Source organism: Adiantum capillus-veneris, chromosome 16, assembly GCF_014529385.1.
Source record: "Adiantum capillus-veneris isolate H3 chromosome 16, ASM1452938v2, whole genome shotgun sequence".
Classification (NCBI taxonomy): domain Eukaryota; kingdom Viridiplantae; phylum Streptophyta; class Polypodiopsida; order Polypodiales; family Pteridaceae; genus Adiantum; species Adiantum capillus-veneris.
Window position 1 is genome coordinate 130,296,219 of NC_140946.1, and position 14,391 is coordinate 130,310,609.

Sequence of the window (14,391 nt, forward strand, 5' to 3'; positions counted from 1 at the left end):
GGGTTGAGGTTTGAAAATGAAAACTAGTGAATAAAATATTTGGTAGGGTGGAATAATATACATACATGAAAAATACTAAAATATATAATATAATTTAGAATATATATATTTAATATTTAAGGTCAAAAGAGATATCAACAAAGAAAGCTTACTTATTTATGTTACATTGTGATTGATTAGCATAAGTCTTATTTATTTAATAAAGGCGAAAACGTTTGTGAAAAAGGAAGAAAAAAATCAAAAGTAACTTATATAATAGGAAATATTTTGGTAAAAGGGCAAAAATATATGGGGGGTTCCCATGCATGGAAAAGCTTGCCTCATTAGCCCTCCCCCGAAGGCTAGAGGTATTCATACCTCTAGCGTTGTACTTGATCCTTCCTCAATTGAGGTGGAGGAGTCTCCCTCCTCAGGGATTTCCATCATAGGTGCTTGATCAAACCTCAAAAAGTACTGCTTCAACCTCCCATCCATTGACACGTGTTTTGTGGAGCCTACCATCTGCATCCATCAATCGGTAACTGCCATTGGCGTAGCGCTTTCTAATGACAAATGGCCCCTCCCATCTGGGTGAAAACTTTTTATCCTTTCTAGTGTCAAATCTGTTATCATACCGTATGACCAACATACCTTTCTTGAGACCTTTTTCCCTAAGTCCCTTGTTGAAGGTAAGTCGACGTTGCTCTGACTGTGCTGCATAATAGTTGTTAGCATCTTCTTTGTTTAGTTGAAGCCTCTCTAGATCAAGAATGTGGTTGTGGAGATGAGCATTAGGATGTTCCACCTACCGAGCTAGCACCCTGAGACTAGCCAATTGTACTTCAATGAGTAAAATGGCTTCCTTACCAAACACCAAGTGATATTGTGTGAACCCAAGGGATGTGCGAAATGAAGTGCGATAAGCCCAAAGTGCAGCCACAAGATGCTTGTCCCAATCACTTTTGTGATTGTTTACATGTTTAGTGATGATCTTGCAGATCATACCATTTACCTTTTCCACCAAACCATTGCATTGTGGGTAGTAGGGAGTTGAGTGTCGTCGTGAGATACCTAACTTCTCCATTAGCTCTCCTACAAGGTCTCCTCTAAAACCTGGTCCCCTGTCAAAAATTATTTCAAGAGGAGTGCCAAAACGGCAACAAATGTTTTCAAATACGAACTTAGCCACTTCCTTAGCTGTAATCCGGGTGGTGGAAACTGCTTCAGCCCACCTGGTCATGTAGTCCACACCCATGATGATATAAAATTTACCTGATTGGCTCCTTGGCAAAGGCCCAATAGCATCAATTCCCCATTTCTCAAATGGTCCATATGAGATTATAGGAGTCTGTGGCTCATATGTGAGCCTCATATCCCTTGCTTTTTGACATTCCTTGCATGTTTTACACCAATGATGCATATCCCTATGTAGACTAGGCCATACAAACCCGGCTTGTAGAATCTTTCTACTAGTGATGTCAAGTGCAAAGTGTCCTCCGCAAACACCATCATGGAAACTTGAAATGATTTCAGTGATCTCTCTAGAGAGAGGTACACGCCTAAGAATTTGATCCTTACCCTTGTAGTAGAGGTCGTCATTGATAAGGCAGTATTTTGTTGCCTTGCACACAAGCCACTGCTTTTGGCCCTTAGTAAGATCCTTAGGACACTCTCCTATGTCCAAGAAACTCATGATGTCAGGCATAGCATCGCTACCTTGGAAGAGAGGCAGCTTCAATTTGATAGCACCCACCACTGAAACATCTTGCAGCTTCTCTCTAGCTAGATCATCTGCTTCTTGATTTTCTGCTCGAGGGACATGATGTAATTGTACAACTTGAAATTTCCCTAAAAGTTCCTTGACTTTGCGCAAATGGCCTAGCAAGCTATGATTTTTACAAGCCCTTAGGATAATTTGATTAGGTTAGGGCCCTAATCAAGAGAGACAAAGCAAGGAGTCAGGTGCCAGATGGTTGACCCTTGCTTTGTTTTAGGAGAATTTTAAAATAATATCTCCTAGGTGGGCCTTTGTGACCATCACCTAGAGAGAGGTGGCAATATACAAATGTTTTTTATACAAGGTTTTGGCTTGAAAATGGAAAAGTAGATTACCCTATGGATGTTTATTGTGGAGATGCATCGTGGACGAGATGCCAGTGAATGCGGGCTTTGCTGGTGCATCGGTGTAGTGCGTTTGTCACTTTCGGGGCCGCCAATCGGGTCATTCCTTCAGTGTCTTTCTTTGAATGATGGTCGCCATCGTGTGTTCTTGGTTTGTTTTTCGTTGATTTGGGCTTCGGTGTCGAGTTTCTCTGGTCTTTCTTCTTGTACTTGCGTATGGCATGCATGTGCTTGTTTGAATGTGTGCGTGCCCATATGCGTGCAGTGTCCGTATGTGTGTGTAAGTGAGTGTGTGTGTATGTAGGTGCTTGTGTGTGTAGGGGGAAAGAGAGTGTGTATTAGTGTATACTAAGAGAGAGGGAGAGATATTTTGTTGAGAACAAGATAGAGAAGGTGGTTTGAATGAGTGAGAGAGAGAGAGAGAGAGAGAGAGAGAGAGAGAGAGAGAGAGGGAGGTGAGAGAGAGAGAGAGAGATGGAGAGAGCGGGTGATGGGGAGAGAGAGGTTGAGGGAGTGTGTGTGTGTGTGTGTGTGTGTAGAGGTTTGTGTGGGTGTGTGTTTCGTGTGTCTTGAGAGAGAGAGAGAGAGAGAGAGAGAGAGAGAGAGAGAGAGAGAGAGAGAGAGAGACCTTGCCGATGCAAGAAACTCAAAAATTGTTGGCCATCTTTGCCTGCAAAGAAGTGTGCTCATTCACTTCTAACTCTAGTGCATAAGTTTCTTGATCATCACACAAATTTTTGCTTCTTCATCAATATAGACATTAGAGATCCATTGATCCTTGATCTCAACATCTACCATTGGTACCATGTCCTTGATTTCTCAGGCACTGATGGCCCCAATGAACTTACCTTTAGCCCTCCTGGTGCTTACCATGCCCTCATCATCTTAGTTGAAAGATGGAGGAGTTGCTACTAAGTAATCTTTGGTCCTTGCTTGCTGACGTCTGCAACAAGGTCATAAGGCAGTGATCCTACTCCCAATGGAAAATCCTCCATGCCAATATGTCTTTTAGATCTACCCTTTCTCTTCTTTGCATCCTGATTTGTGTCTCCTTACCCTTTTGATTGGCATCGCATCAACTTCACTCACCTTCGCTTTCCCTTTGTCCTTGCATTGATCTAAGCTAATCACTGACACTGCCCTCTCTTCACCCCCAAGAGGGAGCATGGAATTTTTACTGGTGCAAGCCGTGGTGGTGGTGCAGGGGGGGCCATGATTTGTATGGGTGGTGCCATAGGTGCAACATGCCTGACTTGTGGCCTATCACGTGGAGGAGTTATTCATTCCCTTGGCGAGGAAAGGAGCAGTAATACATACCATGCCCTACCTGCCCAAAATTGTAGCATACATATTCCCTAGCTTGCTTGATCGCCTTCGCGATTAGCTCCATTGGCCGGTGGCGGGGATCTCAAACCTTGAACCAAGTTTAGGGAGAGGCTTCCTAGTTGGTTGGTAATTTTCTGCAATAATTCTTGATGTGAGGTTTCGGGGTCAACTGGGACCACCCCTCCCACTGGCCCTCGTTGTTGTGCCATGGATGGAGGTTGGATTCCTCCTCATATCTGAGCTTGTAATTTCAGCTTGCGGTCTTTTTCTCTTGCATGAAGGATAACTTGATCATAAGAAGCCAAAAACTTTCCCTTTACCTTTTTTTGCAAGATTGGGTTAGAGCCCTGCTAGGAATAAATCCTTCTTCAGATAGTCGGTGCCCTTTTTCCCTCACCTAAGGAGGATGACCACTTCTCCCAAAGTTTGAGAAACTGCTCTTTGTATGATTTATACCATTCGCAAAGATTGGTGGAGCTCTTGAAGTTGTCTCCAGATTTCATCTAGGGACTCTTGATGTTGATAGTTGCTGAGAAAGGCCATCTTTAGTCTCTCCCAATCCTCTCTCACATATGGAGGGAGCGTCTGGTACCAAGCCTTGGCCCCCTCTCATAAAAAAAGTAGGAAGGCTTTGACCTTAGTAGCTTCTTCATCTTGTTCGGATACCAAGAAGGCCATTTCTAGATTGTCTAGAAAATCAAGGGTGACTTCGCCCGGCTTCTTGTAGAAGTTTGGGAAATCCATCTGCTCAAGATCTCAAAATTGCAATACCTTTAATATATATAATGATTTGAAAATCACAACGGTTTGTACAAAGGGTTGGAACTGAGTTTAACGAACATGGAGCTAGAACAAAATGAAAATAGATACATCGAATGAGTGATGATAATCCAGTAGAGGCAGGATGATAGGATGTGGGGATCTAAGGATTTCATCTAATACTTGGGGCCCAAACAAGAAGACCATTTTTTGATGGTAGAAAATTTTCCTATAGACATATATGTTCACATGCATATGACGTAGGATAAACACCTAAGGGAGTGATGTTAACTGTACAAATGGCCACGTTGGGTTTTTTCTGCCGCTTTAGGACCTTACCTAGGTTTTTTGTGGAAAGGTACCCGGGCATGAGTTTTTGGTTATGGATTTTGTGGTAAGGTACCTGATTATGGATTATGGCATGGTTGGCTTCAATTGGGAGCCTGTTGATATAAACACTGATTAACTGGTTTATTTGAATGAAACTACTGGGCCGAGGCATGTTTTAGCATTGCCTTAAGACTTCATATGCATAGAATGGGACATTATTGTGGGCCTTGGGACTGCTTGTGCATAAACAACTATTTTTTTGGCCTTTCTTATGACTGTACCAATGGAGATAAACACATGAGGTAACGGTGTTTGCTTAGTATGATAACTAGGGCATGTTACACCCCCATCTACTATGGGCTAACATGGTATGATATAACATCATGGTAATGCAAATGGGAGGTGCTCATGACCTTGGACTGGTTTTGCCGCATCTTTGGTAAACTGTCGGGGTCTGTCGGCTCTTCATATTGTGTGTGGTTGGCACCTCTTAGGCCAGTAAAAGATAATGACAAGCTGGACTGATTTGGCATACATTGGTAGATAGGGTTTTTCTGCTGTTTTTTGGAAAGGAACTGTGTGCAGTATACTGCGATATGATCTTGTAAATGGGTTTCTTTAAAACCCGCTGTAGGGAATTACCGTCTACATGCTTTACCTAATCTCGGCATAACTGGTCCTTTTCAAAAAAATTGGGGTTATTCTTGACCTGTATAATAACTGAGGCGCTGTTTTAATTTTACATTACTGTACGATTCTCACATTTCCTAGTCTCGGCATAATTAGTTCTTTTCAAAAAATGGGCGTACCCTTAGCCTGTGTAGCAATTGAGGCACTAGGTACTCTATATCACTGTGCGTGCTCACATTATGAAGAAAGGATCATCATATATATTTGGAAATAAAGCTGGTTATAACCCAACGTTTTGAATTTTCTTATGGTTTATGAAATGGTCCTCTATTCAAACTGTTTGAGAAGGTAAGTATATGGCAGTTTTTTGCTTCAATAGTAGCTCGAAAAGGAGTGTACCTAGCAGTCTTGCTACTCTACTAACCGGTTATACTGGTATCTTATTGGTTTTTTTTTAAAAGCGAGGTAGTTATCACCCTCATTTGATACCTTTGGTTGACAAAAAGTAAGTCGGATTTCACATCCCCTTAGCTAAAGGGGTACCTTTGATACCATGGATTTACTAATTCTGAAGGTAAGTATATGGTTACTGAGCTATGGATCTCGAAATAGTTTGACTCTTAATGGACTTCACCATGTAAGAAAGGAGGCTTTCTAATCACTGAGCAAAAAAAATCGAGCGAAGGCACATTCCGAGCAAGTTCGAGGGTAAATTTGCACAAGAGCAACAATTGTGAAAGAAAATAATTATCCCATGCATGTTATTTTTAGTACCACAAATTCATGAACCGATGGATGGACACAAAGTTAGATTTCAGAAGTATTCATAAAATTTATAAAATTGTATACTCGACACATAGCGTAGCGCAATTCTAGGTAATCCTCTCCAAAATAGTCCACCAAAAATTTGGCATGTACATTGCCCAAAAAAGTCGACACATGAACTACATAACCTATGATGCTATTCGAGAACCTCCCAAAACTTGGAACAACTCTACTTTTGTAAGTGCAGATTGATGCACAAACTCATGGGCAATGGAGTCCAAACCCAATATTCTAAAAAACACAAAGTAGATGTGCTTGCAAGGCATGTATGCTACACGTTTACTATCACGTCTTTGAAAATCCTCACACGAGCATCGAGGGAAGTCTGCAAGTGTGACAGCATACGTAAGACCTTTCTCCACTGACCTAGTTGTACTAACATGAAACACATGTGATACATTGGGGACCACGATTACCTCCCTTACTAATTTGGCTGCCATTGTTCTTCCCTGCGCAATCCTATCTTGAAAATCTCTTATAAGTTTTGATCTCCATCTAACAAGTTTTCCATCCCTATATTTTGGACGAAATGAACTCGGTGTGCTAACACATGTTCTAACATTGCGGCTGCACTCAGCATTTGCATGTGCTTCTTTAAGAACAAACCCATTGTTCAATAACATTTCAACTTCAGATGGTTGCAGATTAGTGCCCTCTGCCACAATCCAAGTCCCAGGTGCAGGTCCTGGAGGACCAACAATCAGGTCATCCACATTCCAGGTATGAGTGTTACTACTGTTGCAGAACCATACAAACCCCTCGACAATGCCTCCCGAATTGGATCCTCTTGCAGGATATTTTCGCCTTCCCCAAAAGCTTGGTGCAGGAACTCCGTGTTTCACTGAAGGTGCCATTTCATTAATAAACCTCCCACATCTTGTACTATGATCTGCAAGAACACCGAAGCATGTCATTTTTCTCCCAGGCTCAGTATGCCTAATTTCCCACACAGTCCGAGACACTTTTTGCTCCAACCACATAGGGGAGTTGTGGAATCCTGGTTCTGCCTACGTAGCCCATTTGCCGTTGTGACTGTCACATACTCAGGTTTGTGACTGTAATCTTCTAGTATTTCATTAGGGTCCTCCAATATTGGTCTAGATCTTCGAACACTCTTTTCCCTCATTGAATCTCTGTTTGTCTCAGGACTTGGCATGCGCATCTCCTGCAAAGAAGAATGTGCTGGGTCTATAAGCTTCTTACCTGACCCACCAGCAGCTTGCTGACTCATAAACCTTGCAGCCAAATCTGCCACCCCTGGTCCAGTGCATGTGTTAATCCCTTTAAGGTATGCATTGTACCTAACACTCTGCAACACAGCTAGAGCCATATCTGCACATGTTGCTTCATACAAACCAATACTAGACTTGTATCCAATAGCTGCACGCATGCTTGCATGTTTTGCCTCAGCAAGATTGGTTCTTGGCACAAAAGCACCTGCTACATCTTGACAAACAAATCTATCTCCCAAGTGAGGGACTCTTACATCCCACCAAGACAACCATGTCTCTAATGATGGAATCTCTGACTCAATGGCATGCCCAGCCCGCCAAAATTGTCTAAGCTCCTCTTTACAAACATTGGCAGCATTCTCTGTGGAGGCATGCATCCACTGTCGGCATTTAAGTTTGTGCTCTTCTTGGTAAGAGGGACGTATACACTTTGAAGTATGCCTAACCATACTTTGCTCCCAATGGAACACACATGATCTTTCTTTTTCAGGCATTTTCTTATTTGCACCACCAAAGTAAACAGTACGAACAGCAATCCAATTTGCATTAGCTTCATCTGTCATGAAACCTCTAAACTCTGGTTTCTCAAATCCCAGATCCATCACCGCCTTGTTAAGCATTCTCCAAAACTCCATCTGTGCATGTTTATTTTCAACTGTAAATTCACATATTGCAAATGTTAAAAGTTCTCGAACATATGGATCATATACATGTGCTGACATAGTAGGCCATCCATCCACTCTATGCACATGGTCAAAGTGCACCCACATATCCTGCAAGTTACCTCCGGGACGCATATGATTCACCAAGTCCACCCCACTACCAGGACCCATTGTAGACATTTTGAAAACGTGAGGTTGTTGCTTGGCTTCTAACTGACCTGGAAATAGAACACTATGCAGGTATGGGTATCGGCTATTGCTCTTTAATTTCAATATGGACTCAAATCCCATTGAAGTGATACCTTTGGCTTTTTTGGATGTTTCCAAACTCTGTTGCACATGACGCTTATTAGAGAGTGGAGTCACAGTGTCAAGGAACCTAGCAAATTCATCTTCGGCTAAGGGAGTATTCTTAGAGGAACTTAGGCCCATGAGACTATCCATTACAATTTCTTCTATTGTTACTCTCTCCAACTGTTTGGCTGTAGTCAAAGGATCTAAAGCCTCCCGTACAAGCAAAGCTCTGGAAATAACTTTGTCTGTAGCTCTACTTTTTCCCTCGGCCACTGGATGCTTGTGATAACCAAGATGAATTGCACATCTAGTCACAATTTCCTTTTCAATTGGGATGCAATAATAAATGACTGTAGCACAAGTATTTACACATTCTGGCATCTGATGACAATGGACACACAGAAGCTTGCCAAATTCAGCTCCAATTAATCCCCGTTGAGGTGCTCGTGACAATCGTCCCTTCCACTGACTCTCATTTGGAAGTTTTGTTCTCAATTGATAACTACAATCAAGATTAACACATCGCAAATGGCCACAACATCTACTAAAGCGCACAACACCTTTGAACAAATCACTACTGCATGTCACATATTCCACCCAGGAATGCCCATCAAAACGTTGTTCCATACCGTTCATACTTGAGCTTTCACCTTGTGGTGGCAGCTCAAAAGCAACATACCCATCATATTGACATGGGATCTCCAACACTTGCATAACATTCTGAACTTGACTCAAGGCCACTAAAAGGTTTGTTTGTAATGGTAGGGTTCTGATTATGTCAATAACACTCGCACATGGACGCCCCAAGTCGGTACTTTGCTCTTTGATAACTATAGGTGAATTTTTTGAACCAACAACATTAGGAAATAAATCAGCGGTGGCAAGAATATTGTAGAACTGTGAAACTTCGTGGTCAAGGGTGTAAATTGGCTCACCAACATTGTTCTCTCCACGTTGAAGATGACCATTATCTCCAGACAATGTTAGGGGACACAGAGAAAAATGTCCACTTGGGATATCAAAATGTTGTTTTAGAGTGTCAACCTTGATCTCTTGAAACCGACTGTCAAATAGCAGAACAAGCTTTTGACCTCGTTGGGGTCCGTAGATTGTAATGTGTCTGCTCATTGCTAACAAAACATATGTCTTGTAAGATACATATGTAAAGTATGTCACGCAGGCCCAATAGATAGAATATATGTAGATTAAAGTAAGAAAAATACTCGCCACTATAAAAGGTATTATTTCAAATAATTAATAATGTCATAAATATTACAGGCGGTGTTTGTTTTTGATATGAGCACAAAAAAATTCTGTAATGATAATCATCTTTGGTAATAGAGTCGTTGTCAGTGTCTTCATGTCTCGACCAGGTCAAGAAAAAAACATAGGTCCTAACCAAATAAGGACACACTTGAAATTCCCCCTATTTTTTGTCAAAATTTGAAGCTTATGCCGGTAATTACACAAACCTGTGAAAATTTCACGGTTTTCTTCAAGGCAAGCTCAAAACTTAACTGGGATTGTAGGATTTCAACCGGTTAAAATACACCGGACCTCGGTTTTTTTTTTAACAAAACGGGTCTCGTGAATAGGTCTATATAAAATATTTTCCTCTGGTGCGTGAAAATAAAGACAAAGTGATTATTGTCCTCGATAAATACTTATCAATCTTACTCGATCTTTTTTCAATCGAGGCAAGCTCATCATTGTATTGTGTATGGTCAGGTGGACGGATTGTCCTATTGGACACACCTTGTGTTGTGTGAAACCTCCACAAAAACGTCTAAACCTAGCAAAGGCATACTTCCTTGCGGCGCATCTCGTCATGGCTAAGCAGGGTTTATTGTGAGAGAGAGAGAGAGAGAGAGAGAGAGAGAGAGAGAGAGAGAGAGAGAGAGAGAGAGAGAGAGAGAGAGAGAGAGAGAGAGAGAGAGAGAGAGAGAGAGAGAGAGAGAGAGAGCGCCATTCTGTGACAGAATGGAGTTGGCAATACTCTTCAAGCTCTAAGAGAGAGAGAGAGAAGCTGAAGTCATTTCGAATATTTCAAGCCGTCTGTCGGTGGCCAAGGCAAGTATTCCTAGTCTCTGCACAAGTTAATTCCCTGCTGCAAGCATTCCGCGTCGGCGCGGAAGGGTTCTAGCAATGATCCAGGGCTGGGGCACGCTGCGTAGCAGAGGCCGGCTTTAGGGTCTGCAGCTCTCAACATTTCTTGCAGAAAACTTTCCGCGCAGCAGATGATTTCACGCAGCATTTCTTGCAGCAAATTATTCAGCCTTTCTTGCTCTTTCTTGCAGCAAATGATCCGCGCTGCAACCATTTTCAACCAGGCAGTTTCTTGCTGCAACCAGTCCGCGCCGCCGCGGAATGTTTACAGGAGGAAATCACAAGCGAGCCTGCGCACGATTTTCAACTGTCAATAAAGCTCTGCACACGCTTTTTTTGAAAATAATGGTATTACCTAATTATTAAAGCCTTGCTTAAGCTTGACTATTGAAATTTTATATGGTAAGGGTTGCATTTGAGAGAGATTCATGCAATTAGGGCCGCAGGTGAGAGAGAGAGAGTCATGCAGTTAAGGCCGCAGGTGAGAGATCCATGCAATTCTACTCTATTAAGCTATTGCCGGACGCGGCATGCCCAAAACAACAAGCTTCATAACTGGTTCCCTACTACAACCATTCCACGCCGGCACGGAATGGTTGCAGCAACGAACCGGTTAGTCTGATGCAAGATGTAGAGCAGCAGCGGAAATGCTCTGGAAGGTTTTTTTCCATAAATTATTGATATATTGTTATGTGACGCAATACTCTATGTAATGCAGAGTTCAAGTAGGACTCACTCTTACTGCTTGCGTTCCCCCTCTTGACCAAGGATCAGACCTCAGAATGCCGCCACGACGCCGACCAACCAATTGCAGGTCGGATTTTTTTCTAATTTTTCTTTTAAAAAATCATGCAAAAAAAAGGCCCCTCACTCGCCCTTGAAGCTGGATAGCTGTCGGAACTGTTCCGCGCCAGCGCGGAACAGTTCCGACAGCTATCCAGCTTCAAGGGCGAATGAGGGGCCTTTTTTTTGCATGATTTTTTAAATAAAAGTTTACCATAACTACGAAAATTCCATTGTATCTATTTTGGCTAGGTTATTCAAATATTGTCCAAAATTTGTCATGTAATTGGTCACACATATTTCGATAAATTTGAAGGGCATTTTGAAAAAAATGACCTAATTTTTGGGGTGCTTTGCAAGATTTTGAAATTAGAGGGATATTTGATAAATTTTCCTGTTTTTTAAGTAAAGCAAAAGTTCTCGACTATGTTTTTGTATGATTATACATTCTCTTTGGTTGCCAAAATATTGATATCTATTCTAGTGTCGACAATTGATGTAAATGTCATGATTTTGCCAAAAAGCAGATTGTTTATGAGCAATTGTTAATCAAATCCAGTTTATACTAGGAAGTTGACATTCTTAAATTTGGTTATTTAATCTTGTTTGAAAGCTTTGAATTGATTTAAGGTGTGCCTTATTGGGTGACATTGTGGATTTAATAGGAAAATGGTCCTACTTGGTTATACCTCAAACAAATAATAGTTCATTATGATTTTTTAGGTAAAAGTTATTTTGAAAGGGTTATTAATTATTTTATGTGAAAATATGTCTGTAGTCCTCCACTTGAGAGATGTTCTCGTCGAAAAGGAAAAGGACCTATGGCTATTGATCCAATTTGCAGTGATCAAGTGAGGTCTGTGGTAATCACAGAGGACTTTGATGACAATGATAATATTGGTGATGAGAGCGAAAGTACTGACATTGGCTTAGGGTCAATGAATGAAGTCGATGCTCAAATAGCTAGACAAGAGGCAGCTTTGGAATTGGTTCCATTTCATATTGCACCTGAGGTTGCATCATTTGCTGATTTTGAAGATGATAGTCATTTGCATATGGATAGAGGAGAGGACATTCTCAAAACCACAAGGGTTTTTAGTTGTTTTGAGTGTCCACTAGTGCCTTTGTGTAGACTCATTCCATATGCTCACGTCTGTGGCCTTAGATCGGACGTTTCTGGATTAAAAGCTGCATTTGCCAGAGAGGGTTACATAAAGGAAAAAGGTGCCTTTATTGTTTCACTGCAAACATGTCAAAAGGAACAAACATTGTTGACAGGTAATCATTACTATTTTGGAGTGATTTTGTGAATTGGTTTTTTTTGTTTTTCTTTTAATTGTTTGACATTTTCTGGAGTCTTGTTTCTTTTTTAAATAGCCGATATTGTTGACACTTGGGACCCTATTTGGAAAGACATAAATAAAGATTATGAAGAGGAGTTAGCTTTGCAGCCTCAACTAGAGTCACTGCGTGATAGAATGTTCTATGTGTGGGAAGGAAATCACAGGACAGTAGCATGGCAAGCAACAATTAGAGAAATGTTTTCCAATAGCAGAGAGAAGCATTGTAGGGTCTTGTGTACGATCATCGACCCTACAAAGGTTTCCGAAATAGCATTATTGACGAGCTTGCAACGCATGAATGTGTGAGTGCAACTATATTCTTGTTTGTGGATAAACTTCATATGTTTGAAGGTTAATCAACTTACTAATATTTTAATCAGTATGAACACCCATGCTCTAGTGTCATCTCATCTACAAGATGAGTTGGTAAATTGTTCAAACATTTGCTCTGCGGATCATGAGGATTACCTTCGTGCATTGCCGGAGAATGACCAAAAATTGATTGACACTATGAGGAAGAGAACCACAAAGGGAGAGGAGCCATGGCATCCTCTAACACGAAGATATCTAGCTAGACTTCTTTTTGATGTAAGTGTGCTTGACATTGTATCTCTCTTTTGTTATCTTTAATGGAAGCCTTTTGTTTTGAAAAGAATTGGTTTATTTTGAAGGTTCAAATGTCGAAAGAACTACACGCTAAGTTAGAAAGTAAGAAACCATTGCTTTCTAGCGAGGACTTGAAAAAAGAAGAGGTTAAGATCATGCATGATCTTTATTATAAGTTTTCGGATCGTGTAGGAAAGGTATATAACCATTTCTTAGTGTTTTCTTTTATCTATGGTGAGCGGTGATTTCAATTAACTAACATTCTTGTTCGGTAGATTCTCAACATTGTTGACCCAAGGTTAGGGAAGGATTGGTTTGATCGTGTGATGAGCCTTCAATGGGGGGAAGATAGTTGGGCTACTCTTGAGAAACTAAACTTGATTGCTCTACATGATGCTTCCATAGAAAATAAAATCTTATGGGTGTCATTACTAGAGGCAAGCAAGATCACCCGTGCAGCTTATTGCATGGTCAAAGGAGACCACAAGTTTCGAGGGTGAGCTTCTGGATGCAAATAGTTTATCAAGAAATTGTTGATGTTGAGTTATTTGTTTGATTTTTTTTGCATGCTTTGGGTGAAAGGTGGCTAAAACGAGAGGGAGCTTTGCAGAGGATCTTAGATAAATCTAAGAAGCTTCTTGTAGACTATGTGGATGTGCCAGGAGGGATTGATATTCCTCCCTCGTGCACCATGGATATGTACTACACCGAGATTGTGGTGGAGGGAAGGAAATTTTTGTTTCCTCTTGAGGTGGCTTTGGAGAACAAAACAAAGGACGTAGAGTTGCAAGCCTTAAAGAGGATTGACTACTCTCGCATGGCTTCTCAGCGACTAGTTTACAGGTAGATAATTTTTTGACTATTTTTATATCATAAAATGGGCTTCAACTAATGTTGCATATTGCATCTTGTTTAAGATTATAATAATTCTTTGATGGTTTTTGTAGATACTTTGCTCACCTCTTGACCATGCATCACATTGCTGCAATACCTGTGCTTGCACGTTCTTGGACTCACATTGAGAGTGGGGAGGGATGCATGTATCCACCGACCATGCATCAACTCTCACAGTGGGAGCTTGAGCATTGTCCTTGGTGGATCGACATGGATAGAGGCCATGTCCTTGCTAGAGAGAGAGAGTTGCATAATGTGCAGTCTACAGGAGTCACATCCAAAGATCTTCCACTACCCAAAGCCACAGATGTTGTTGCTCCATCTTCTCATCCTCTACCATCTCGTTCACCCTCTCAAACTTGTAAGTTAAAGTCATTATCTCTTTGCATATACCCTTAACTTCGATAGTTTGGAGATTTTTAATTATCTTGATACTTTTTTCTACATTGAAGCAACAAGCTTTTTGGAGAAGGCCCAAAAGGCATCTGCTACTGCAGACCA

At 41.2% G+C, this 14,391-nt stretch overlaps 1 protein-coding gene across 1 annotated transcript; it reads left to right on the forward strand.

Moving 5' to 3' along the window:
• Positions 1-11,868: 11,868 nt before the first annotated feature.
• Positions 11,869-12,357, forward strand: LOC147439868 (uncharacterized). Its single transcript, XM_086484525.1, has one exon. It carries the CDS (start codon positions 11,869-11,871, stop codon positions 12,355-12,357), a length of 489 nt encoding a protein of 162 aa, XP_086340651.1.
• Positions 12,358-14,391: the final 2,034 nt, after the last annotated feature.

Bases quoted from the DNA above. Each gene is read 5' to 3' on its own strand.
- LOC147439868 (XM_086484525.1), top strand. From the start codon at position 11,869: ATGGCTATTGATCCAATTTGCAGTGATCAAGTGAGGTCTGTGGTAATC.